General features: G+C 28.3%; 3 protein-coding genes across 3 annotated transcripts; all 3 read right to left on the reverse strand.

The window, feature by feature from the left end:
• Positions 1-2,732: 2,732 nt before the first annotated feature.
• VNE69_05165 (uncharacterized protein) lies at positions 2,733-4,976 on the reverse strand (the record flags this gene model as incomplete). Its single annotated transcript, XM_065473649.1, has 1 exon — positions 2,733-4,976. The coding sequence occupies one exon, from the start codon at positions 4,974-4,976 to the stop codon at positions 2,733-2,735; it is 2,244 nt and encodes a 747-aa protein (XP_065329721.1).
• Positions 4,977-12,683: 7,707 nt separating this feature from the next.
• VNE69_05166 (putative SP-containing protein) lies at positions 12,684-15,030 on the reverse strand (the record flags this gene model as incomplete). Its single annotated transcript, XM_065473650.1, has 2 exons — positions 12,684-12,688; positions 13,035-15,030. 2 exons carry the CDS (start codon positions 15,028-15,030, stop codon positions 12,684-12,686), a joined length of 2,001 nt encoding a protein of 666 aa, XP_065329722.1.
• A 7,094-nt stretch (positions 15,031-22,124) lies between these two features.
• VNE69_05167 (uncharacterized protein) lies at positions 22,125-24,128 on the reverse strand (the record flags this gene model as incomplete). The annotated part of the gene is made up of 1 exon (XM_065473651.1): positions 22,125-24,128. The coding sequence occupies one exon, from the start codon at positions 24,126-24,128 to the stop codon at positions 22,125-22,127; it is 2,004 nt and encodes a 667-aa protein (XP_065329723.1).
• Between the last annotated feature and the right edge of the window lie 3,205 nt (positions 24,129-27,333).

Raw genomic sequence — 27,333 nt, forward strand, 5'->3', positions numbered from 1 at the left:
TAATTTTTTTATACTAATTAATAAATCAAATTATAAATTATATTAGGTTATATAAAACTATCAGACAAAGAATACTTGTTGAAGTTTTTGTTGTATATGGTTTTAAATATAGATCATATATATAATGGTGTTAAAACATTAATGAATTATAGTTTTTCTTGAATTTCTTAAATTTTGTTATATGTGTAGAGATGATAATTTTTTGATATCTTAAACACGCTTTATATTAATTTAATGACTGCCGTAATTGAAATGAAGGGTTGCCTCTGTATAAAATACTAATCTAGCAGTATAATGTTCCGTGTTAATTTAATCATACTTTAACTAATTTTTTTAGCATAATGTTCTATATGATTTATATTTATTCTTCACTATTTTTGACCAATGCAAAAGATAGGCTGCATTTTTCGTTCTGTTCAATCGCATTAACATATTTTTGATAATTTCTATAATTTTAAAAGATAAAAAACAGCTTTGAGTTTTTTTAAAATAAATGTTTTTTATTTATTTTATATATTAGTTTTACAGTGATATTAATAGAATCTGGGCCATAGGAAAGTTTTTTTCATATTAATAAAAACGTAATTCAAGATTCGTTTTATTTTTCTTTTATTATTATTTTTGTACGTACTGGTACCTTCTAAGTGAGTATTATATTGTTTCTATAATTTTTATAAGTTAGAAAGCACAAAAATTTTACTAAAAATTAAAGTTAAATATAGACCTCAACAATTTCTGGCATTATATACTAACAACACAGCTAATTTTATCAAAAAATCATTAATAAAACTTAAACGATTTTGAATAAAAAGTTTTTTGTATCTTAACCAAAAATAGACTCTATCATGGCAAGCATAAGTTAGAACCATTTATGTTGTCATTTAGGATTTTATTGAGCGTAAATAATTATAGTATGGGGTTTCACAATAAGAAAATTTGCTTTTATCGCACTGTTATTCATTATATATAACTTTAACTCGGTTTTTAGTTAAGAAATTTGTTACATTAATAACAAAAAATCTTTTTTTTTTGCTGTTTTGAGTATTTCTTGTTTATCATAGCGAATTCAAATATATGCAAACGCGAGCTCAAAAAGAATCATAAAATCGTGAAATTTTATAAATATGATTAATAAAAGGTTAGCTTCTATTATAAACGTATTTCGGTGTCAAATTGAAGCTAGTGATACACATGAATTAAATCTTACTTAAATGATATTAACATTTAGAAACATTTTTTATTTAGAGCTCTATTTAAGATTTTGTTGTATCTCAACAAATTGATGTAAACAAAAATTCTTTTGCTGTTAAAAATTTGAATTTTATAGAAAACAATTAAACCAGGTAAATTTTAATTTGATTTAATAATAGATGATGCTTTTTTTGCTATTTGATAGCGTCTGAATGTCAATAAGATTCTTATAAAATGCGATAATGCATACCGACTTAAACATTGCTTGATAATAATAATGCAAGGCCTCTTAATTCTAACTACAAAACAGCTATTAATATTATATTATGGAATTGATAAGTATGCCTAAAAACCGACAAATGAGATTTTTTAAAATTCTCTTGATTACAACTTTTTTAAAAAAAAAACATGATCATAATAGCAATTTTCGTCAGAAAAATGCATAGAAAATATATTATAGAGTAAGCAGCACTGTTCTCACTTCGAGAAACAGTATATATAAAAAAGTAACCTAATATGTGCCTTTTACTAACAAAGCCAGGGCAGCAAACAGCGGCAACGGACCGCTATATAATGTATTTATATGGTTATTTATGTTATTTTTAGTTCATTCATGCTTTTTTAGCATGTGTTGACAAACAAAAAAAAATCATAAGAATAAAAATCCAACAGTACAAATTATAAACCATAGTAACAGTAGATTCTAAAATGGAGACTTGAATACAAAGTAAAATAAGATTAGATAAAATGAATGAATAAACTTAATTGAAGAAAAAATCTTAAATTGTAGAAGGAATCATTTTACTTGCTATTTAGAGCTGTATATTTAGCAAAAAAACATAAATGTAAGTTGATAGGTATTTTAAACGATTTTTTATTAATTTAACACATTTATATATCTTTGTCTTATTATATGAGACGAAATATTGACATACAACCTGAACATATAGAAACGAAATTGGATTCCCTATTAACCCACACATATTTAGAATTAAAATATCAATTGAAGTTATAAAGAGCTTAATTTTAAAATTACATGGTATGTTAAAATCTGTAAATCATACCTTATGTTAAATCGAAGGCATTATGAAAGAAAGCTGACCATTACTATGTAAGTTTTATAACCTGAAAAAAAACATCAATATAGCCTAAAAACATTTTTTAAAAATAATACATAAAATACAAAACATAATGAGTTATATTTTTCTTATTTCAAAAAGACATTAATCATCTTTTTTTTCACTTTTAACTAGTTTTGTATAAATTAATATATGATCAATAAGGTTAGACTTGCTTTTATTGCCATCAAAAATTTCATTTCAACTTCAATTTGGAGTGTATATTAAATATAACAAATATAATCATACACTACCCTATAACATTATATATCAGCAGCATATATTTGATACATTAAGAACCAAGTTAAAAGTTAAAGGCTTGTGGGATTTGATATGAAGTAATCTACACAAATTAGTAGTCATATTATAAGTATTTTTTAAAAATTGCGTAATTTTGAATCAAAGTATATAGAATAAATTAACTTATTTATTATCTTTATTAATTGCTAAAACTTTTATCAAATCATTGTGTAACCCTATTCCAGGGGTTCCATTTAAAACTTCAAACAAATCTTTTTCATTCAACAAAGATCGAATAATAGTTAAGTATTTTTCACAGCTTTCTTTTCTAGATTTAACAGAGTTAAATAATTTTATTAAAGCTTTTGGTAAATTTTGTTTGGCTTTATTTATTCTATTTTTATTTACATTAGATGTTATGTATTTTTTAAAACATTGCTTTAATTTTCTCTTATAATCATTGACTAGTTTTTCGTTATTGTTTAGTGCGAATATTTTTTTAATGTAGGTTGTTTCTTTTTTAAACACATGTTTTTCAAATATGTATTCGATTATCTTAATTCCTTCCTTTATTAGTGCATTTTCAAATTCAAGTCTAACATTTTCATCAAATATATTTTCTACGTTTTTAATTAAAGCATTCATAAGTTTTTCATTCAATAATTGTTTTAAAGATGTTTTTTGCAATATTTTCGTTATTTTCAGTGTTCTTATTTCTTTAATTTTTCTTCGTTTTTCAAAAATTTTATCTTCCCGATTATTTTCAAACAATTTTTTTGATATGCCTTTGCTACATTTGCTTATTTCAATTTTATCTAATCCAAGAGATTCAATAATTTCATCTTTGGTGAGACTTATCTCATCATATCTACTTTTATACTTACTTAATCCTATGAATAATGAAGTTATTTTACACACATGTTTAATGAACTCTATTTTGTAGTTTATAATATTATCGATTTGAATATTTACCACTTCTTGTATAATTTTCGCAATTCTAATATTTTCTCTTTTACTTTTCATTGTGGCACCATTTGTATTATTTTTTGTATCAATAAAATTACCAATCTCCTTTAAAGTAATAAATAACGGGCAGTCAATTACGTCATTTTCATTTATAAAATTCTCTGCCTCAATTAATAGACAAATTTTTATTAAAAAAAATTCTAAACGTCTAGTTACAGGAGAAATTGTCGATATAATATATATAACATTTTCTATCATTTGTTCTTTTTCGTTGTTCTGCCTCTTTCCTATTAATGTATGAAAACTATACGATTTTATCAGTTTGCCGTACATTAATAAATGTGCAAATATTAATTTTAGAGCAGATCTTGGTGGTTTGAAAATTCTCATAACCAAAAAATCTATTTTTTTATTTTTGACTAACAATCCAAAAAACATTTCCACTCCTTTACCACTGTCATTGTTTTTAATTGCTTTGATATTTTCCAAAACTTCTTGAAGTTTAGAAAAACATTGATTCTCAATATAAGTTTTGCTACCATATTGTTTTGAGTCATCTTTTATGCAGTATAAATGTTCAATAGACCCATCATTAATACTTAAACTATGTGAATGCAATTCGATTTTCAAATACGGATATTCTATTTCGATTATTCTAGGCGTACATTTTAGTTGACGCGGCACAGAATAAGTATCAAGCAAATTTACATCATGTGTTTTATAAAATACAAGCAGTTTTTTAAAAATTTCTTCATCAAATTTATTCTTAAGATTTATATTAAAATTTTTTAAATATTGAAATTTGTCCATATCAAAATCTTTGACATCCAATTCAAATAAATAATGAACATTCTCTATGCTCATGCGAAATCTGACAAACAATCCATTATTTTCCAGAATGTAATAAATCCGAGCAGCAATAGCACTAAAATCACGTCCTTTGATATCTATACCATTTTTAATTTCATTGAGCACTTCAGCTAAATAACTATTGTTATCACATATATTGTCATAATAAATTTCCCAACCGTTCTTATTTTCTCTTCTCTCTTGGTTAATATTACTAATATTTTCTATAACATCTTTAAAAAATGAACAATTTTTAATAGTTATTGAGTCATATATTAAGTTAACTGACTCTTCAATTGGAAATTTCAACATACTTCCTAAATATACTTCAATGTCTTCAGTGATGTCAATCAGAGATTTGTCTTCATAGAGAAACATAAAATTCCTTGTAATTTTTTTACTATCATCAGATAAATTTTGTTCTATGTCTAAGTGTATCATTTTTTCACTTTCAATAAAACGGATAGTCACTTTAGTAATGGGTTTCTTAGGTATATAAATAGAATATTCTCTGTTTATTATTTTGTTCATTATAATATTACTGATTTCATTGGACATTATCTGGTTAGTTCGAATACGTATAAATGAAAAAAAAAATATCGAAAGTTTCATTTAGGATAAAAAATCTGATTTTTTAATATATATAAATATAAATTGTAGCAATAAAAATAATGATAAAGATTTTCTATTTAAATATAAAATATATCATAAATATTTATTTGAAGAATAAAATATGAAAAGTAAGATTTCAATTTATGACAAGCAATTATAATAATCCTCAATTTCTTAAAAAATAATATAATAATATATTTAAAAAACTGGTTAAGTAAATTGCAACATTAGGATAATATGTGTAAAACAATGCTTATTTGCTTAAATATGTTAAGTACACTATAGTTTCATTTACATTTATCAAAAGTTGTAGCACATAAATTTTATGCCTTGAGAATCTAGACCAATTCTGAACAGCCCAAATGAATTCTCTAGTTAAAAACAATCAAATATATTTAAATACGCGAAGACAAAATATTGTTCAAATATTTATCAAAAATTTAATTGAGTATTTTGATATGTTTAGGATTAAATATAAATTCTAAATTGTATTGTTTTTTGTATCATATTTCTGTGCATAATAAGATGCGTTTTCGGTTGGGTTTAGTTGAAAAAAATGGAGGGAGGTACCACAATACCCCTCCCCCCTCTGGGGGTGTTTACTTTATTTTTTCGAACCCCAAAATCGAAGTGCAAAAAAGGAGGAGCAGGAAGGGGACAAAAACTACTAGAACTTTATGAAAGTAAAAATACATAATAAAATGACTTAAAATTGAATTTCAACCCAAATTTTGTCTCTAAATATATGATATAAAAAAATTAAAATTTATACAAATTTATCTACTTTATCCTAGTTTTTATTTAATAGCCCTTAAAAATGACAGATCTCTATAAGGATGTCGAGAAAATAATGGAAAAAATGATTTTAAGTACATTAGAAGGCAGATTTTGCCCATTATGTCTTGGAAATGTACATCGACGTTTGGAAATACAAAATCAAATGCGTTGTACCACAAAAAGCTGTCGAAAAGAATATACAATAACTAAAAAGAAGCCTTTATTATGCTTAATTGTCTTGGTTAAAAATATGCCAGGTTCTATATCTATTGTTTGAAAATACAACTTTCAGAATGGTAAAAAACCTACTTAATATCCACAAAAAACAATCTATAGAATTATCAGAAAATGTAGTATACATATATTGTTAATATTATTATTGGAGGACCAGGTATAATTGTTGAAATGACGAATCTAAATTCGGAAAGAGACAAAACAACAAAGGCCACAAAGTTGACGGTGTGTGGGTAATTGGGATGGTAAAAAGAACAGCCGAAAAAAGTCTAGTGCTTCTAAAAGTAAAAAATAGAAAAGCCGAAACTCTTGAAAGATAAATAAAAAAATATGTAAGTCCCGGAAGTATTATATTTAGTGACTGTTGGAAAGGTTATATAAATTTAAATCAATTGGGGTTTTAAAAACACATCACTGTTAACCATTCTCTTGGTTTTATAAATCCAGAGAAGGGTGTTCATACTAATTCGATTGAAGGGAGATGGGCTGGTGTTAAAAGAATGATTCCTGCCAGAAATCCGACTGAAAAGGAAATAAATCGTTATCTTCATTTTTTTACTTTAAAAGAAATAATCCCATAAATACGTTCGAAATGTTAATATAAAAGACATTTTACTACCACATCTTAATTTAAAATCAATTTTTGTATCTAAAAATATAATTAATTACTATTTTTACTATCATAAAGTTCTAGTAATTTTTGTCCCCTTCCTGCTCCTCCTTTTTTTGCACTTCGATTTTGGGGTTCGAAAAAATAAAGTAAACACCCTCAGAGGGGGTACTGTGGTTGCTTTCTCCCGAAAAAAATATAGCTCTTTCGACACGCGCGTTGCGGCAAAAAGATTACATCTACATCATTGCATTACTATTCCTTCTCAGCATATATCTAAAGATATCACAGTTGGTGCGTTATCTTGAAAAATTAACCTCTTTCCTTAATCTCAACATTAGTTAAAATTTGTGCGTTTTTACGTGAGCTTCTTAAAGGAATTATTTACATAATTCTTAAAAGAAAATTAGAAAGCAGGCGATAACGGATAGTATGCCATCATACCAGGGGACTGGAACATGAGACCGAAATACGATGTATGTCTAATGATAGAAATGTGTTTCATTATCTCCTACAAACTGCATTTTTTCTGCAGCTTGCTATATGTCTTCTAAATTTGTTCTAAATATTTTGTTTTATACTAGCGGGTACAATTATAACAGACAAAGGGCTTTCAAATCCACAATGCGGCGGGCTAAATACAGATCGCTATCTTGAATTTCAATACATAATAATTTCTAACTCTTAGTGTGTTTCATTTGAGTATAGTTTACATTCTTCCATCCTTGTTTCTTAAAAATTGTTGTGTTTATAGAAGAATTCATTTTTTATACATGAGCCTGTGAGAATTGGAAGCTGGGAATTTTCGAGTAAAGGAAAATCTTAAAATTATTAAATGAGATTTGTTTCTGATCATAGTTTTTTTCCAATGTTTCCGTTCTATATGAATGTATATCATGATACAGTAGTTTAACGTTAGAATTTAAATCTTGATTTATAAGAATACAAATTTGAATACAGGAAGCTTATCATTCTGACAAAGATTGAAAAGGACAACATTAGAAATATTTTTTTTCTAATGCAGACAAAAAATACAAATAAAATCTAAACGAATCGAAAGGAATGAAGTCAAGAAGTAATGTTTATTCAGAAATCGATAAAAAACAATAACTATATTTATTTTAATCAAATTGGACGCCTACATTAAAAAAATCCCTGCTATACAATTTAAAAAAAAAACTCTTTATTTTTACATCTTCGATTATAGCATTACATAATTGTATTAAAAGAAATGGTTCCATGACATAGATTTACTTCGCTGGTTTTTGGTCAAAAATCGTACGCTGTACTAGTTGTTTTGTTTAAAAATAAAGATTAAGTTTTTAATACAATTGCAATTTATCTTGTGATGACAGGTGTATATTAATGAAAGCAAAATAATGACGTATGTGTTTAAATATTTTTTAAAAGCATTGTAAAATATAGTAATTAGAATAATATTATTTACAATAAATCATAATAACACACACTATTACTTTTAAATAGATCATCATTGTGCAGGAAGTTTATTTTTTTATATCCTATAGAGATTTGGAAATAAAAACTTATATTGTAAAAATAGCATATAAACAAAACCATAACAGTTTTGGATGCTATTTACAGTCATTTTCGTTGCAATTTATTTCTCATTTTTCATTTTATTATTTAAGTTTAAAAGACTTGTTACAGTAGTAGTGAATATAGATCCAGAAACGTAGCGTTTTGTGTTCAATGGGCAGTTAGATTTATAGATGGGAGAATATATGCACATATGTTTTTTTTTGTGTAAAGAGAATTATTCACATTGGAAATTATTTATTCGGAGTTACAGCAAATAAAGATATAATAAAACAGATTATAATATTTTATCAAGAAAGTAAGCAAAAAAGAGATTTTCTGTCTTAAAACAAAAATTGTAAACTTCCAAGGGCTATTTATTGATAAATTAAGAGTCTTTTTGGGCACTGTATGTCAAAAAGACACAAGTTCGATTTTCAAAGGCGTCAGAAATTAAAAATGTTTAAAATGAAAGTTTGTTACAAATACGCCGAATTCTCGATCCCAGTAAATGACAATAATTATTGAAATTATCATTAGATACTAATGACTTAAAATTCATCTGGCAATATTGAAACAAAATTTAAAATCTTTTAAAAAAAAAACGCAAACAATTAAACAACAATAGGATATAAAGTTGAGAAGTATTTTTACATTTCAAACATCTAGAACGCAACGAAAGTAAGCTGTTCTTCTTAGTTTTTAAAATTTATTAAATTATATTTATTAATTCATCTTCTAATACTTTTGTCATTTTGTTGTGCAAAATAAGCCCTTCATGTCCACAAAAAAGCTTAAATAATTCATCTTTCGACAATATTGAATTTAATTTAGAAAAATCTTGCTCTAGATTTTTCATTATAATTGATTCATTTTTCAATTTATTTTCAAATAGAGCTATTAAAATAATGGGTAATTTTTTCTTGCAACATTTTTTCACATTTTCCTCAATATTGTTGCTTAATAGAGCATAGAACTCTTTGTTTAATTCCTTTTTATATTCATTAATTATTTGTTTATCATATTTGTCAAATGTTTTATTTGGATTTTCCATCCCCTCTTTCGGAAATGTTTTTAAATACTTTTTGTAGCCAATCAAATCTGTCCATTTGTAAGAATATGATTGGTCAGCATTTGATCGGCTACGACACCCCCTCAATCAGTCTTCGACGTGTCCTTCTTAATATGACTTATGTTAACTCTCAATTCGCCTGCTGAATTTTTCCTTTTTACCAGAAATGCGTCTTCACTTAAAATTTTGACAATAATATAACCAGGTGACCATTTAGCTTCTAACTTTCCACTTCCTGGGTAATCTCTGTAAACTAAAACATCTTCTCCTATTTTAAACTTTTGCTTTATATCTTTTTTCCCTTTAACGATGTATTTGCTGTATTTTTTAAAGTTTAAGTCCCTCTTCCGTAAAAGTTCTTGCTTCGTATAGGTCTTAGGGGTAACTCCTATTCTCTCATCTATGGCTGTTGTTATTTGCTGACCGTATTTTAGAATGTACGGCGACGTTCCTATTGATCGGTTAAACGATAGATTTACTGCCAATGTAGCTTCTTTGACAACTTTCCTCCAGCCAATTTCGCCATAGTTTGCTAATTTTCTAATTTTGTTCGTCAATGTTTGTATGACCCTCTCAACCGCGCCTGTAGTCTGGTGATGGTATGGCGAACAAAATTCCCATGATATATTATACTTTGAACCTAATGCTTGTACCACGCTGTTATCAAACTCTAAGCCGTTGTCTGTCAAGATTCTTTCGGGTATCCCATGCTTACTAATGATTAATTCTTCGATCGCCTTATATATTTCACAGCTCTTTTTGCTTCGTAAGATCTTGGTTTCTATCCATTTAGAGTAGTGATCGATCGCTACAAATATGTATCCGCTTCCGCTGTTGTCCGAAAGTTTTCCAAGCAGATCAAATTCCCACAGCTGATTGGGTCTTTCTGAAAGTATTACTTTGTTCTTTGTCTTCACGCGTTGATATCCCGAACGAAGACATGTTTTGCAATTGCTTACGAATTTCGAAATGTCTTGGTGCATTGTTTTCCACTTATGTGCCTGTGAAATCATAAATTTCATGGTATTTGATGTCCCATGCCCTGATATTTTATGGTACTCCTCTAGTATGTCGTTGATGTTATTATTCGATAACTGATGTAAATCAATGTTACATGTTTCACACTCTTGGTGAAATCTACTAAAGCCATCAGCAATGTTATGCTCTCCTTTTATATACTCCAATTCGAAGTCGTATTCCGCCAATTTGAGTGCCCATCTGAGAATCCTACTAGTTGGATCCTTCACTGTCCATAGATAGATTAAGGCTTTGTGGTCTGTTCTGAGCGTAAATTTGCTTCCCAAAAGGTAATGTCTAAAATGTTCTATTCCTTTAACCAAGCCAAGAAGTTCTTTATCGGTAACTGAATAATTCTTCTGACAATTATCTAGTCTTTTGCTAAAGGCGGCTATCATTTTTTCAGCTCCAGTTTTGTTCTTTTGCAGCAGCACTGCTCCTATTCCCGTTTCAGATGCGTCAGTAACCAGAATGAATGGAGCTTTAAAATTTGGCTGTGTACGTATTGTATTTTGGCTTAGTACTTTTTTAACGGTTTTAAACGTATCCAGCTGTTTGTCAGTAAGTTTAATTTTTTTACCAGATGTCTGTTTTTCGCCCTTAAGTACATCATACAAGGGTCCCGTAATTTCTGCCATCTTTGTCACAAAATCCCTGCAATAGTTGGCCATTCCTAGAAAACTCCTTAATTCCTTTATGGTGGTAGGAATTGGGTACGCTTGTATATCCTTAATGCGCGTTTCGTCTACCTTTATGATTCCGTTTCCAATGACGTTCCCCAAGATCTTTATTTCCGATCTAAAGAATTTACACTTTTTCTTATTAAGCGATAGATTTGCCGCTCTTATTTTTCCCAATACTATTCTCACATGTTTCTTATGTTCTTCCTTGTTCCTTGAATATATTATAATATCGTCTAAGTATGGGATCACAAAATTATGGTTTTCTTTCCTGAATATATTGTCCATTGCCCTTTGAAATGTTGCTGGGGCGTTACATAGTCCGAACGGCATACGATTAAATTCGTATAATTTCCCCCTATACGAAAATGCTGTCTTTTCCTTGTCTTCTTCTTGTAAAGGAATTTGATGGAATCCACTAGTCGCGTCCAGTATTGTAAAAATAGTTGCAGTTGATAGACTGTCAAAAATCTCGTCGATTCTAGGTGTCATGTATGCGTCCTTTACTGTTATGCTATTCAGACCTCTATAGTCTACGCACATTCTCCATGTTTTGTCAGGCTTCGGTACCATCAGTATTCTGCTACACCAGGGACTTCTGCTTTCCCTTAAAATTCCAAGTTCTAGGAGTTTGTTGATTTCTTCATTTACGGCTTCTTCTTGTGATACTGGTATTCTTCCGTTCCTTTGGCAAATTATCTTCGTACTGTTCGTCTGTATACGATGACTACCTGCAGTGCAGAGGTTATAGTCGCTTATTTCTGTTTTGAAGACGTCCTCGTACTCTTTCAAAATTTTGTTCTCTTCTAAATCACATGCGGAATTCGACATTTGGTTGATTCTATATTTTGGTGCATTTAGAATATCTAAAATCAGTTTTTTATTGTCGCATATTACATTTGCTCCTATTATAACATATTTTATGTCTTTGATTATTAAGGGTGAGAAGATCACACCTTTTCCATTAATTTCGATTATACAGTCTTTTAAATAGCCTTCTATTTTTAATATTTCATTTCCTATACCTTTTACTACGCCATTATATCTAATAATCTTATTACGTTCTTCTTGTGGAATATCATTGTAATTTATGACCGAAACATCGGCCCCAGTGTCTAGTAGTACTTTCGTATTTTTATTAAAGAGACGGCTTTCCACAAAAAATGGGTTAAAACTATTTTGTATATGATGTAAATAGAATTCAATTTCTTTATTGTCATGATCTTTCTCGTCACTTTCGTATTCTTCAACGGCATTTATATTTTTTCTCTTCAAGTTGTTTCTTTCTCTATTGAGTATTATGGTAAGTGCTTTGCAGTCTCTTGTGGAATGGTTACATTCCCCGTGGAGTGTGCACCGTTTATTAGTATGCCGCGGTAGTTTTTCATGGGTTATGTTTCTTTTAAATCCTTTTTCTTTGTAAAAATTAGTGTGGGGCCCTCTGCCCGCGTTGTCGTGTAGCTTAGTCCTAGCTAACATCTTATCGGGATATGGAATCCACGATATCTCCTCCGCCTTTTGTATAAATCCTTGCCACGTCTGGACAGTAGTTGCGGTCTGGTATAACAGAGCTTTTATCTCCATTGGTGATTTATTAATTACCATTTGGCACAAAGCGTCCAAATTTATAAGAGATCTCTCATATATTACAGTAGCTTCCTGTAGCATCTGCGAGTAATCTTCTCTCGTTTCCGGGACCATTATTGAGAGGAACCTGCTTAGTGTTATATCGTTGTTCTTATACGATCCAAATCTTTTCTTTATTAAATGAAGTATTTCCTCTAAGCTGACTGTCTCCATTTTCCCGCCTAATGTCTGGGAAGCCCATGATAATGCTTTCCCCCTGAGCTTGCTCACCAATGCCGCTTTGAATTGATCATTGGTCCATTTCGAAACTTCCCCTACCAACATTATGTCTCTCAGCCAGACATTTACATCCTCACCTGCTTCTCCTGTGAAGCATCCGACATTGTTTGTCGTTGTCGCCATGTCAAATGTTTTATTTGGATTTTCCATCCCCTCTTTCGGAAATGTTTTTAAATACTTTTTGTAGCCAATCAAATCTGTCCATTTGTAAGAATATGATTGGTCAGCATTTGATCGGCTACGACAATATTTATCCAGCATTTTACATGTATTAAATGTTGTTTTATTATATTGAAATGTTTTTTCAATTTTGTTTTTCCCAATTTCAATATATGTTTCCTCAAAATTTAATTTTACCTCTTCATCATATAAATCATCTATCTCTAAACTGTAAACATCATTCATAATTTCATTAAATAATTTATTGAATATTGATTTGGTCAATTTTCGTAAAATCCCATTTATCTTTCCTTTATATAGGTTTATTTCTATTTCGCTTGATGTTTTTTTCCTATTTTCTTCTAAATTCTTTTCTAATCTATTAAAATATTGGAATTCGATCTTTTCGGCATCTTCTTGCGAATTTTTAGTAATTTCTTTCTTAATTATCTTAATATTGTTTTCTATTGTACTTTCATTCAATCCAAAATTATTGACAACTTCACGTTTTAGATTATAAAAATGATTGCTCCTTAATACATATGTATTTTCTTCAAATCCAGTAAATAATGACGACAATTCTAGAAATAAAGTCAATATATAATCTTTATGATTTGTAATATCTTTTAGGTGATGTTTTAGAAATTCTTGATTGATTTCTAACAAATCGGTACTATCATCATAAGATGAATTGTTAATATTGTTTCTAGTATTTTTTCTTGACACAACTAGTTTTCCTAAATGTTTTAAAGAATTGAATATTGGGTCATCAATATTATTATTATTATTTATATATTTTTCTGCTTCTAAAAAAATACAGATCTTCATTATGTAAATATTTGAAGAATATTTTTGATTGTCTGTTTTTTTCAAAAATTGGCTAATAAGTTGTTTCTTTCTCATTTTGTCTAGTTTTTCGCTGCCTAAAATAATTTTAATTTCATTTTCTGATATTATTTTTTGACTTAACAGGAGGTGGGCAAATATAATATTTATGGCAGTCCCTGGATTATTTATTATCTTGCCTACAAGAAATCCTAGTTTTTTTTTATGTCTTAATAATCTATAAAATAATTCAACAGCTTTTACGTATTCATCATTTTGCTCTATCACATAAATTTTTTTAAATAAATTTCTAAATTCTAAAAGAGATTTTTCTTCGATGTTTATTTCATTGGAGATAGGAATTAATCGTTTTCTTGTTGAATAAACAAAGCAGTCTTGATCTTGCATGATTCGTATTTCATTATTGTAAATCTTTATTTCGAAAGTACCATTTATCAATTTTATTTCATTAAATTTAAAAACTTCAAAACGATGTTGTATATATAAATCGCTTTCATCAATTAACATAAACTTATATAGTTCATGAAAATGCTTACCGATCCTAATATCGGTATCATTAGTATGTGAAGATATAAAACTTACACTAGATAGAAGTGATTTTTCATAAACTTCATTAAGATCTACTTCAAATAAGTAAAATATATTATCAGTTTGTATACTTAAATTCAAATAACATTCACTGTTAATCTCAGTTATCATGATTGGTATTTTGTATGTATTTGAACTAGATTTAAAGTATTTTAAATCACATGCGATTTGAATTATCGTTCTATTCCACAAACCACAATGATCAATTATAATATCATAATAAATTTCGGGGCGCATATCCATTTCTTTTCTCTTAAGATTCTCTTCCTTTAGATATTTGATGATCTTTTGGTAGGTTTGATTATCTTTACAATATTTTGGATCGTATATTAAAATTATAGCATCTGCGAGATGTTTTATATATTCAATTAATAATTTTCCCTCAAATTCTTCAACAATAGATTTTATAGATTTGTCATCTATAGCGATTGTTATTTCTTCTAGTTCCTCATTTTTATTCCAAGGGTATGTTACCATTGTCAGTTTTGCATTTATTTCATATAGACTCAAATCCAAATTAAGTATTACTTTTAAATATCTGTTTTCAATATTAATTATAGAATAATCTCGCCTAACTATTTTATTCAACAATGTAATATTGAGTTTATCATATATAAGATCAGATGCTTGTAAAAAATTAATAAATAAAAGTATTTGAACAATATTCATGGGGGTATAATTTTCGAATTTGCTTTATGTTAATAATAAATATAAAAAAAAAAACTAAAAAAAAGAAATTGAAATAAACCTCGTCTTATTGATAATCAAAAATTTTACAACATAGTATTAGAAAGATTTTTTGATTAAAAAAATATTTTGACAGCTTTCAAGATGCCTTCTAGATTATATCAGAGCATGACATAATCATTAAATTTATAAAATAAAAAAAGCAAAAATACAACAGAAAATTATAAAACTCACAATTCATTTTATTATAAATGCATAAACTAAAAAGTTAAAAATTCATTTTTTAAAAGTAAAAGTAAGGGAAAATAATACATGGCTGGCAGATATTCAGTCGTCCTGCGACCTACCGTTTAAAAATCAACAACCAAAAAATATAATCCGAAAAGAACAAAAACTAGAGAAAATATAACGTCAAAAGGCATAAAAAATAAACGGAGCTGGGATCCGAAAGACCCCCCCCCCTCTGAGGGTGTTCACTTTATTTTTTTGAACCCCCAAAACGAAGTGCAAAATAAAGGAGGAGCAAAGAAGAGACAAAAATTACTAAGCACTTATGATATTAAAAATAACAAATAAATACATGCTTTTATTCAAAATTTAATTTTAAATTTAGTTATAATAATCATTTAAAGTGTTGTATCTTTTTTGCCCTTCTTATTTTTTCCATTTTTTTTTAATTGTTGGTTTATTATAAAAGTAGATTTTTGAAGAAAATCTACTTTTATAATAAACCAACAATTAAAATTATTAATATTATTTATATAAGAAAATTTAAATAAATGTTCAACGATCTATACAGATTGTTAAATCAAAAAATTTAATTTAAAATTGTCATGTATCCGGGGTACATGGCCATTTTTATAATATCTCTCTAAATAGTTTTTAATGTAAATATGTTTATTGATGGTTTTAGTCTCTCTTGGATTCTATATATTCCATACCCTTCACAGACAGACTTTCTTTTATAGTTTATTTTTAATTTAAAGATTCTTGTCAACACTAAACTACAAACATTGGCGTACTTACGAATGTAGTAACGACCATGCAACTTTCGTTTGTTTGTTTGTGCGACTCATCTTGACATGTAACTTGAAATGCTTGACATGTCTTTGGAAATCAGTGACAGATGACATATTTGACATCTGTTCATGTGATGTAGCAATGTACATCACATTCTGCCCTCTCCTAAAGCTTTAAATTTTTTAAAGTTCTCCATTCATTGTTGCATGTTGCTGACCACCCTTCATGTTTAGATATTATATTCGGCGGGTCTACTATTGCTTTATCTATAACCCTACTTAACATTTTTTGCTTTTTCTTCGTGTTTATACTTTCTAATATTTCATTTTTTTTCTTTCTTATTTTATATGTCTTCTTTTGTTTATATTTATCACGGTATTTTATTTTTATTAATTTATTACCTCGATTTCTTTTATTATCATCTTTTTTATTTTCTTTTTCTATATTTTTCATCGGATTGTTAAGCTTCTTGTCAATATCTGTATTTCTTTTGACAATTGAATCCTTCTCTTTTAATATATTTGTTCCAACTACATTCTGTAGTTTCTCATGACTAAGCGTTTTCGCTATTATTTCATCATTTTTCGATGTTTCAAGTTTTGTTTTCACTTCTTTTGAATTTTCTTTATTAGTTACTTCTTGATTTTTTATTTTAATGTTCTCGACTTTATTTTCTCTATTAAATACTACCTCTTCTGGTATGTTATTTTTCTTTATTTCTCTAATTGTAAATAATTTTTCTGGAACAATATTCGGCATTTTTATGTTTTCTAAATTTTTCTTAAGCTGCTCTGAGGTATTGTTTAGTCTAAAGCAATCCTCTGTATTGTGCGTACTGTTTTTATGGAGGCGGCACCATTTATTGTTCTTGTAACCGTCCTTTTCGGTCTCAAACTTGAATCTATCATTATGAACTGATTCATATGTTATTTCACGCCTTTTTCCTTCAAAAATCAAACACTCTTCCACTGTTTCTAAATACGTCATGGTTTCTTCGACGTTATTTTTTCCAAGCTCTAATATCTTAAGACGAGTGGAAAAACCTAATCCCAAGAAAAAACTCTCTCTTAACTTTCTTTCGTATTCTTTTCTCGTTAAGTTTTCTAGTCTAGCATACTGATCTACTAGATTCTTTATTTCAAACAAATATTCTTTAATGTATCTGAAATTAATTTGTTTACATGCCTGTAGCTTTAAATGTAGCATCTCAGGACTTGATCTTTGACTTACATTTTTTTCAATATATCTTCTTATTTTTTCTAAATCTGGTAATCCAAATATTTGTTGCAATGTGGGATCTCGCACTAATTCTCCTAAGGCGATTTTTTCTTTTTTAAAATCCCATTTTTTATTTCTGCTGATTTGGTTGAAATCCTCAAACCATGTATCTAGCTCCATTTCATTATATTCTTTTATGTTTTTTATTATACTTAAGTTTTTTTTTACTTCTAAATCGATCTCTTCGATCGTATACTTAAATTCTAACGCTTCTTTAATTACTGCGTTGTTGTCCCCTTTTGATACTTTGTGGGAATTGAATTCAATTATGTCATGTATCCGGGGTACATGGCCATTTTTATAATATCTCTCTAAATAGTTTTTAATGTAAATATGTTTATTGATGGTTTTAGTCTCTCTTGGATTCTATATATTCCATACCCTTCACAGACAGACTTTCTTTTATAGTTTATTTTTAATTTAAAGATTCTTGTCAACACTAAACTACAAACATTGGCGTACTTACGAATGTAGTAACGACCATGCAACTTTCGTTTGTTTGTTTGTGCGACTCATCTTGACATGTAACTTGAAATGCTTGACATGTCTTTGGAAATCAGTGACAGATGACATATTTGACATCTGTTCATGTGATGTAGCAATGTACATCACAAAAATATGTTAAGTTATTTAGAATTATATAGTTTTATGGTTATATTCTTTTTTTAAATTAAATTTCGTATACAAATATATAATTATTTGGTATTTTTACTGTTTAAAGATGCAAGTAATTTGAGTGCTAATGATTGCTCCTCCTTCATTTTGCACTTCGTTTTGGGGGTTTAAAATAATAAAGTGAACACCCTCAGAGAGGAGCATTTGGGTCCCCAATTCCAATAAATAAGAAGGGCAAAAAAGATACAACACTTTAAATGATTATTATAACTAAATTTAACATTAAATTTTGAATAAAAGCATGTATTTATTTGTTATTTTTAATATCATAAGCGCTTAGTAATTTTTGTCTCTTCTTTGCTCCTCCTTTATTTTGCACTTCGTTTTTGGGGTTCAAAAAAATAAAATGAACACCCTCAGGGGGGGGGGTTTATTAGCCCGTTTAGCCAAATAAACATTATGGGGAAATTATAGACTGGGGTTTGACGACCCAAAAAGAGTTTTCGTAAGCCAAATGTCCATTTATTTTTCTAAAAATCCTTTCTCCGGGCCGTGTATGAATTAATTTCATTTTTGTGGATGTAAAACATAGTACAAATTCCTTACATTACAAACTTAGAAAAAGAAGGAGAATATTTATGGAACAAACTTCTCTTGTGCCCAGGGCGATCTTAGTACTATTGATGACCTGCCACTAGACATACAATTTTGGGGTTCTCTCAACTTATTATTACATACATATTTTAAGATTCAGTTTGAAAAAATTTTATGTGGATATACAAAGTTTTAAAAAGTGTGGTATATGTGCAAATGTTTGTGGAAAAGTAAAACGCCCTTTATATATGTGTTGTTGGTATTTTTTGTGCTAAAAAACCAAAAACAAAATGTAAAAATAATTATTGAATAATTTAAATTTTAAAAATAATAAATAAAATTGTTTATATACAAAATTCAATATAAAATCATGCCATTACAACTAAATATATCTTAATTACTGTTTTGAGGAAAACCTATCTGAAATTTTATTTTTGTTATTATAATCATTTTATAATGTACAATATGGGTTTTATTGTTCGACTTTGCACGGTTTCTCTTTATAGTTACTTTATTAATGTTAAAGATAATTGTAAGTTAAGGGTTAAATTTATTAAATATATATTCTCAACAATTACATATTAAAATTAAAAAAAATCACTTAGTATAATTAACAAAACGCACAAAAAAAAAACAAAATGTATAGTGCAAGCAAATGCTCAATGCGGCTAAAGTGCACTACAGCCCCCGCTTTTAGAGGTATACAATGTTTTTTCGAGCCTTAAAATAGAGTGCAAAAAAAGGAGTAAGCAAGAAAGAGACATAAAATACTGACATCTTTTGATTTTTAAATACTTAATAGAATTTTCAAATGACTTTAAATATTTTTATAAACCAGTATAATTGATTAAAATAATTATTTAACAAGTTTGATATGGAAGTTTTTGTCTTTGTATATTCTTAATCAAACATATTTAAAAAGCATTTTATACTTTTTACCGTTCGGTTTAGTATTGGTGCCACTATTTTTTCTGCAGATCAAGTTCCTTCAATTGTGTTTGCATGGACATCATTAATGGATTTACAAAATTGATTAGATGATTGATCGTAAAGTATTTATAGATTCCTATTTTTGCTAAATTACGTATTTTTTTGAAATTTGTATATATTATGGATCCAGATAATACGTATTCTTTGATAAAACTTTCCTAAGTTTCCCTATTCCTTTTTTAAGCAAGACTAACACTCTTGCATTTGTCCTTTAGACTATTCTAAGTGCCCAGGCACCGTCAACTTTCTGCCCTGCCATGTATTTCCTTTCCCGAATTTAGATTCGTCAATCTCTACAACTATACCCGTCATCAAATCTTCTTATAGCTGATAACAATAACACTAACTATACTAATAATCGTATTAATCGTTTTTACGTATGGATAAAATATTTTTCATAATTTTAAGAGAAGTATTATCAAAAAAAATATAAATTACCTGACAAATAATTAAATATGGTACATAAGCGTTGAAAAAAGGCTTTTTGTTTGTCAAAACGTGTTCTTATTCACACGTTCTCGTCGAATATTTGAGTTTGTTTTCGACTTAGACTTATTTTTAATTCTGAATGCAGAATATACAGAATATGGGTTTTATATTTATGTCTATTATAATATCTAAGATTCTTCGACAACTTTAAAGTTCTTAATCATTTTTAAGGGTCTGTATAATGAGTCTGAAGCAAATTCTGAAATTCAAATCATATTTTTAAACCAAATAATTAAGCAAAGTTCTTTCAAAAATTTAATTTAAGGTTATTTTATTCTATAGACTTTTAGTATTTTAGTATCAAAATTTGTCAGCATTTTATGTCTCCTTCTGCTCCACCTTTTTGCACTTCATTTTTGAGCTCGAAATAAAAACTTGGCACTCATAAATGCGAGGCTGTTAAATATGTCATGTATCCCTAGGACATGTCCGTTTTTATAATGAAACTCTAAATAGTTTTTGGTGTAATTTTTTTATATTTTTTATTGTTGTTATTTTATCATTCTATCTATATTTTTATCGCTGCCCTAAACTGCAAACTTTTTTTTATATTTTTTTTATTAATTGTTGTCAACACGAAACTACAAGCATTGGAGTACTTACGAATGTAGTATTAACCATACAACATAAGTAGGGTTGTTTGCGTAACTTATCTTGATAGGATGCTAAAGATGCCTAACATGTCTTTGGACATATGTGATAGATGACGTTTATGACATCTGTTCTTGTGATGTTATACTATAAATCACAGTATCCTATTTCGATATTTGTTTAGAAAATAGTAACAATATTGTTTAAATTTTGATTTTTTTGTATTTTAACATAAGAAGATGTTAGTAAGTTTTGTCCTTTTTCATCTTTTTTTGATCCAAGAAAATGAACGCTTAAAGGTTGGGTTCCTTCGCACCTCATATTCAATAACTCATATCAAACGGTATTTCGATTCAACATTTTTAATATTTTCATAGGTCTATTTTTATTCTGAAGTTTTTAAGTTCATCAATAGTTATTTTTTCGAATGGTTTTTTACACAACTTTTAGAAGTTCAAAAAACAATTTTAAAGAATGAAGGTAACAAGTCAAATAAAAAACTGAAATGATTATATTATAAAAAATCGATTTTGACATAGGAATTTGTTTCTTTCTTTGGATATCTATTATCAAGTATTTTAGTACTTATAAATAGACATATAATTTTTTTTTGTGATTTGAATTTAAATACGAGGCATATATTTTGAACGGTATACTTTAGCGATTATAAAAAATTATGCCTTTCGGTATGTAGAATTAAAAGTTATAATATTAGAAATAAGACTCATTACAACATTTAAATAAGCCGAATCTTTGAAGACAAGTACAATCACATAAATAGGCTTTATTTTTTAAAATGGGAAAATCTCCCCAAATGTACTATTGGACAAAAATTAAAATTTTTATTTATGTTAATATGTAAAAGATAATAGGTGTTATGCGTATCTGATGCACACATCATGACAAGGACAAAACAATATTCATTGATGTTTTTCTTTGAGTTATTACAAAAAACAAAAAAAACGGGCCTCAAAAAATTGTAATATTAGAAGTTGAACAAAGATGGCATCACTAAATTGCCAAGAACAGTGATAACTTATGTTATAACCCAGATATAAATATCATACGATCAATATTATTTTAAGTGAGCAAAATGTTAAAAATTTTAGATTCTAATTTTCTGCAAGTAATTGTGCTTGAAAAATTATTTTGGCAACATTTAACGTAGCGGGTTATTGTACAGTACAGACTTTTTCTAGAAGCAAGGTAAAATTAAGTGTTTTACTTTATTTATAGTTGTATTCTTTATTCAGCGCCAAATTATTTATCGATCCAGCTCTCAGCATTGCAGTGCAACTTAACTTCTCCAATGTTTTTTCCGGATGTTTGACACCAGCTGAAATTTTCCATCACCAATCTCTTGAGGATTCTTTTTATTTAAAAAGATAAAATTAAGTATATATGTATTATATAAATAGCACATATTAAACAATATGAGCCATGTTTCACAGCACAATACAATATTGGTATTGCGCATTGTAATAATTTAAATTAAAACATTAATTTATTTTTTCCTGATCCTCTAATACTTTCGTCATTTTATTATGCAATGCAACCCCTTCGTGTTCATTAAGCAACCTCGATAATTTGTTTTTAGACAATATTGAACAAATTTGATGCAGAGTTTTCTCCTTATTTTTAGGTGTAACCCAATAATTTTTCAATTTAATCCCGAATAAATCCACCAAAACAACATTTAAATTTTTTTCACACCAAATAAAAACAATTTTCTTGATATCATTGGTTACTTTTTGAAAGAAATTTTGTCTTAATTCGTTTTCATACTCAATCATAAATAGATTATCATATACATTTAACATAGCACACAAATTTTTCATTATTTTATCGAACTTAAATGTATTTTCGATTTCTTTTTTCCCTATTTCTCTGAGTTTTTTTTCGAATTTGGTGGTTAGATCTTTAATAATTAAATCATCTACTTCTATTTTATAAGCTGCTTCCATAATTTCATTAAACAATGTATTAAACATCGATTTGTTCATTTTCCGTAAATTTTTTTTTATTTCTAATTCTTCACTTATTGTTTTCTCCTTTATTTCATCTAAAATAATTTTTATTTTATTATAATATTGCAATCTTGGCTTTTCGTCATCTTCTTTACAGTTTTCGACCAATTTTTTCTTGATAATTGCAACATTTTTTTCTATTTCTTTTTTATTTATCATAAAATCTCTAAGGACTACGTAATTTTGTGTATAAAACCGATTAGAAAGTAGTTCACATTGATTTTCTTCTAATCCAGTAAATAATGAGGTCGTTTTAATATAATATGTCAAAACTTTCTTTGTATAATTTGAAATTTCCTTCAAATGAAAATTTACTATTTCTTGGTATATTTCAAACAAATCTATATTATTATTTTTATTTTCATCTTTATGATATTTAGACTTAATTAGTTTTCCTATTTCTTTCAAAGAATCAAATATTTTGTCATTTATCGTATCGTTTTCCTTTAGATATTTTTCTGTTTCTAAAAAAAGGCAAATCGTTATTAGGTAAATAGCCGGAGCATTTACATCAAGTTTTAATTTTTTTACTAATGTTTTTGCAATCTCACTTTTAATCAGCTCATCATGCTCTATATTATTATTTACTTCATTTTCTCCAATTATTTTCATATAAAACAAAAGATGTTTTAGTAATATATGTAATGCCGTTCTTTTTTTAGACAAAATTCTCTTGATTAAAAATTCTACTTTGTCTTCACTTTTTACTAATCTAGAAAAAATTTCGAATCCTTTAGCGTACTTATTGCTTCGCTTTACCAAATGCAATTTTTTAAAAATTTCTTGAAATTCATGATAACATGATTCGGTAATAATTAGTTTCCGTTGTGGACCAAGATCGTTATTTATTACATATACAAATTCAAAAGCATTGTGGCGAAATAATATCATGTCATTTTTTATCTCTAGCATAAATTTTTTACATGATGATCTAATTATAGAATTTGATGATGGTTCCAATGAATAGGTAAAGCAAGAATTCACACTTTCAATATAAAAAGAAGCTTTATACAAATTTAAGATACGTTTACAAATTATTTGATCAGTATTGTTTTTAAATGGCGTCTTTACTTCTATCAAATTCAAATTTTTTTCCACATCAAACTCAGCAACATTTACCTCAAAAAAACAACATATATTATTTATAGGAATGAAAAAATTTATATAGGATTCGTCATTTTTTTTTATATAAATAATTTGTGAATTAAGTATAAGTAAATTGTCTCCATTTCTGTTACTTTCAGCTAATGTTAGCGTTTTAGCATACAAACTACGCTGATCAATGATATATTCATAAATTATATCTGGTCGAACAATCGAATTCTTTCTTTTACAATTTTCTTTTTCCAAATGATTAATTATTTCTAAAACTATATTGCTTCTAATTGTAAACGAAGATAAATAAGTCAATACAATTGCATCTGTTTGATTTGATACATATTCATCTAATACAATATCTTCGAAAACTTTGATCATATCTTCGAGAGTTTGATTATTACATTTAAGTTTAAAATGTTTATATTTTTCACTGACAATGATATTGAATGTTGTTTTGATAGAAACGTAAAGTACGTTGGTATCGTCTTGAAAACGTAGGTTAATTATCATGTATTGTTTTTCTAGGTTAATAATTTTGTATTGTTTATTTTGTATCTTATTGTTTATTATAATGTTGAGTTGATCATACACACGTTGACATCCTTGTATAAAGAACATAGCAAAAAAAATATTGATAATTATCATGTGGGTAAGAAATTAAAAAATATTTATACAAAAATTAAATAAATTATATTAAAAACTTTGTAAATTTAACAAACCCCATTATATTTAAAATGCTATTGTTTTTTACTCTGTGTTTTCTTCATATAAAGATAAATGAATTGATGGGCATATTGATTTTTCTAATAAAACATAGTCAAAAATTAAAAAATTTGAACTTAATCTAAGAATTAAAAAATTAGTTGTTTATAAAAGTTTTTTATTACTTGTTTTTTCTAAAGATAAATAATTTATAGACTAAATAAAAACTTTTTTTATCATAATAGTCTTAATCCGTTTTATATTACAATAAATCCATGCAAAAATAATACAAATATGAATCTTAAATAATGAAAAAATGTCAACTTGTTACGTTTCAATCAAATTCTAAAGTTCATTTGAAATAAATGACATTTAAAAATTATACAAACTTGTAAGAAAATTATTTTTATTTATTTATAGCTAAAACACAAAATACAACTTTAATGTAAGTTCCCAATCACAATGGCAAATGTAATTTGCATCTTCTTTTATATATTGCGACCCCCATCAAACGTCTTCTTGAACTGTCAAAGTAGGTCATATAAACAAATGAACAAACAAATATTGTAACAGATACTACATTCGGATGTACACCAGTGTTTTTATTGATATCTAAACAATAGATAACTTAAAAATTAAATATAAAAAAAAGTTGTGAAGAACGATTTCACATTGACGAAGAAAAATATTGAAAAATGGCACTTAAGAGGGGAGCAGGGATGGGATGCTTTAGCCAGCGCATTTGAGGGTGGACGATTTTTTTTCGAGCCTCAAAAACGAAGTGCAAAAAATGGAGAAGCAAAGAAGGAACAAAAATTAATGAGCACTTATGATAATTAGAATATTAAATTAATATATTATTTGTTACCGGCTGTGTTGCACACACCAATAATCAGACTAAAACTGAAAGATGAAACAAATCATAATGATCTGAAACAATCATGTTTCAGATCCGAAACTAAAACTATTTAAGAAATCTTAAATAGAAGAGATATGCCAAATAAATATAGTTCTTCTTCTAATAAAAAGCCTTCTTCAATAACCAGCTCTCCTTCTGGTAACACTGGCTACAACTATTCGAAATCCAACGAATTGGGCCACCTACTAGAAAAATTAGGGATATCTACTAACACAATGGTGAAATTCAACGGTACCCAAGGCGAGAACGCATGGGTCTGGATTAATCAATTTAAATACCTCGAGGGAGAATGGAATGATATAAAACTGCTCAACTACATTAAGAGATACTTAGGGGAATCAGCTCTCCTATGGTATGAGGCTGTAATTGAAGACGAGGTGGAAGGATATATGGAATTCAAACAGAAATTTCTAACAAAATATGGGAAAGAAGAATTCCGGGAGGGAATTAATCCCATTAAAATGCTTTATAAGAGACTATACTCTGGACCTGTAAATATGAAAATTGAAAACTTTATATACGAACTAATGAAGCTTAACAAGAAAGCAGGAGTTAGCGTGTCTGAAATTACGGAGGAGTTGGCTAGATATTTCCCACCGTCACTTAAAGAAAAGGTGGAAGAGGCAACGTCATGGGACGTTGTACTAAAGATTTATGAGAGAAATCACAAATTTATTGAGAGTTCAAGGCAGAGACCTGAACAGAGTAGGCCAAGAGAAGCGAGGACTTTGAGGTCAGATACTACAAGGACTAAAGAGAGTCCAAAAAAGCTAGTATGCTATAAGTGCGGAGGTGAGCACTTGCTTAAGGACTGCAATAAACACGAGGAAATAGAGGTGTTTTTAATCGAGGCAGATCCGGTGTCAAGAGACACGAACGATACTACAGTCGAAGGAACCGTTAATGGCGATGTAGTAAGAATGCGCCTGGGATCAGGTGAATCCAACTCATTTGTTGATAAAACCTTAGTTAATAGAAAGAAACTAAGAAGGGCTAAAGGAGGCCATTGCATTCGAAACTATCCACAGAGTATAGACAAAAGAGTGTCAAAGCAAGAAGATATGCGGATTAAAAAAAGAGCAAGTATAGAAACAGCTCAGACCCCACTTCAGTATCGAAATCTGAGATTAACCGAGATGAGTGCATCGACCAGCAGGCATATTGTTTGCTTACAAAAGAACATACTTGGACACGATGGAAACAACCCAAACATTGCGCAAGTAAATAAAAGCGCGGGAAGAGACGACTATACGAGCACCAAGGACTCATTAAGTTCGATCGTAACGAAAAGAGACGATGGTGTGCGCCTATGCAATGAAGATACAAAAGCAAAAGAAACCATGATTGAAGAAGTATGTCAACCTCAGTTGTTTAAAGAATCTTTTACATATTTAAGTACAGTGAAATGCAACCGCCAGCTCGACCCGGGAAAGCGATACTACCAAACACCCGCTGTAATCTCAACGGAAGGGGTCGACTGTATGCAACTATGCATAGATTTTAAAGAGTTTAATGGAACAAAGTTAAACAAGGCAAAATCCGGATTATTTGCGCGTTGGGCTTATCTAAGTAGCACGAAAATAAACCAACAACTCGACCCGGGAAAACGATACTATCTAACTCTTCTGAGAAAAGAAATTTACGAGCACGAAGTGAAGAAACAAACATTTTTATGTGTGAATAAAAGCGTGGTGAGCGAGGAAGTAGCGATCGTGCAGATCGTGCTTATCGAAATAATATCTAAAATAGATGAAGGTATGAGGCCAATACTGACCTGGAAGTTACTATTTATGGTTCTGCACTGTGAGTTGAATAACATTAGAATAAAACTCAAAAGAATAATATTTAATATATTTAAGAAGCCACGTAAAAAGTTCCTAATGTCTTACCATACATTATATAGAAATGGAATATTGGATATTCAGAGCAGGAACATGCCCAGTAAAGATTCTATGAAATACG

This window comes from Vairimorpha necatrix, chromosome 5 (assembly GCF_036630325.1).
Source record: "Vairimorpha necatrix chromosome 5, complete sequence".
NCBI lineage: Eukaryota > Fungi > Microsporidia > Nosematidae > Vairimorpha > Vairimorpha necatrix.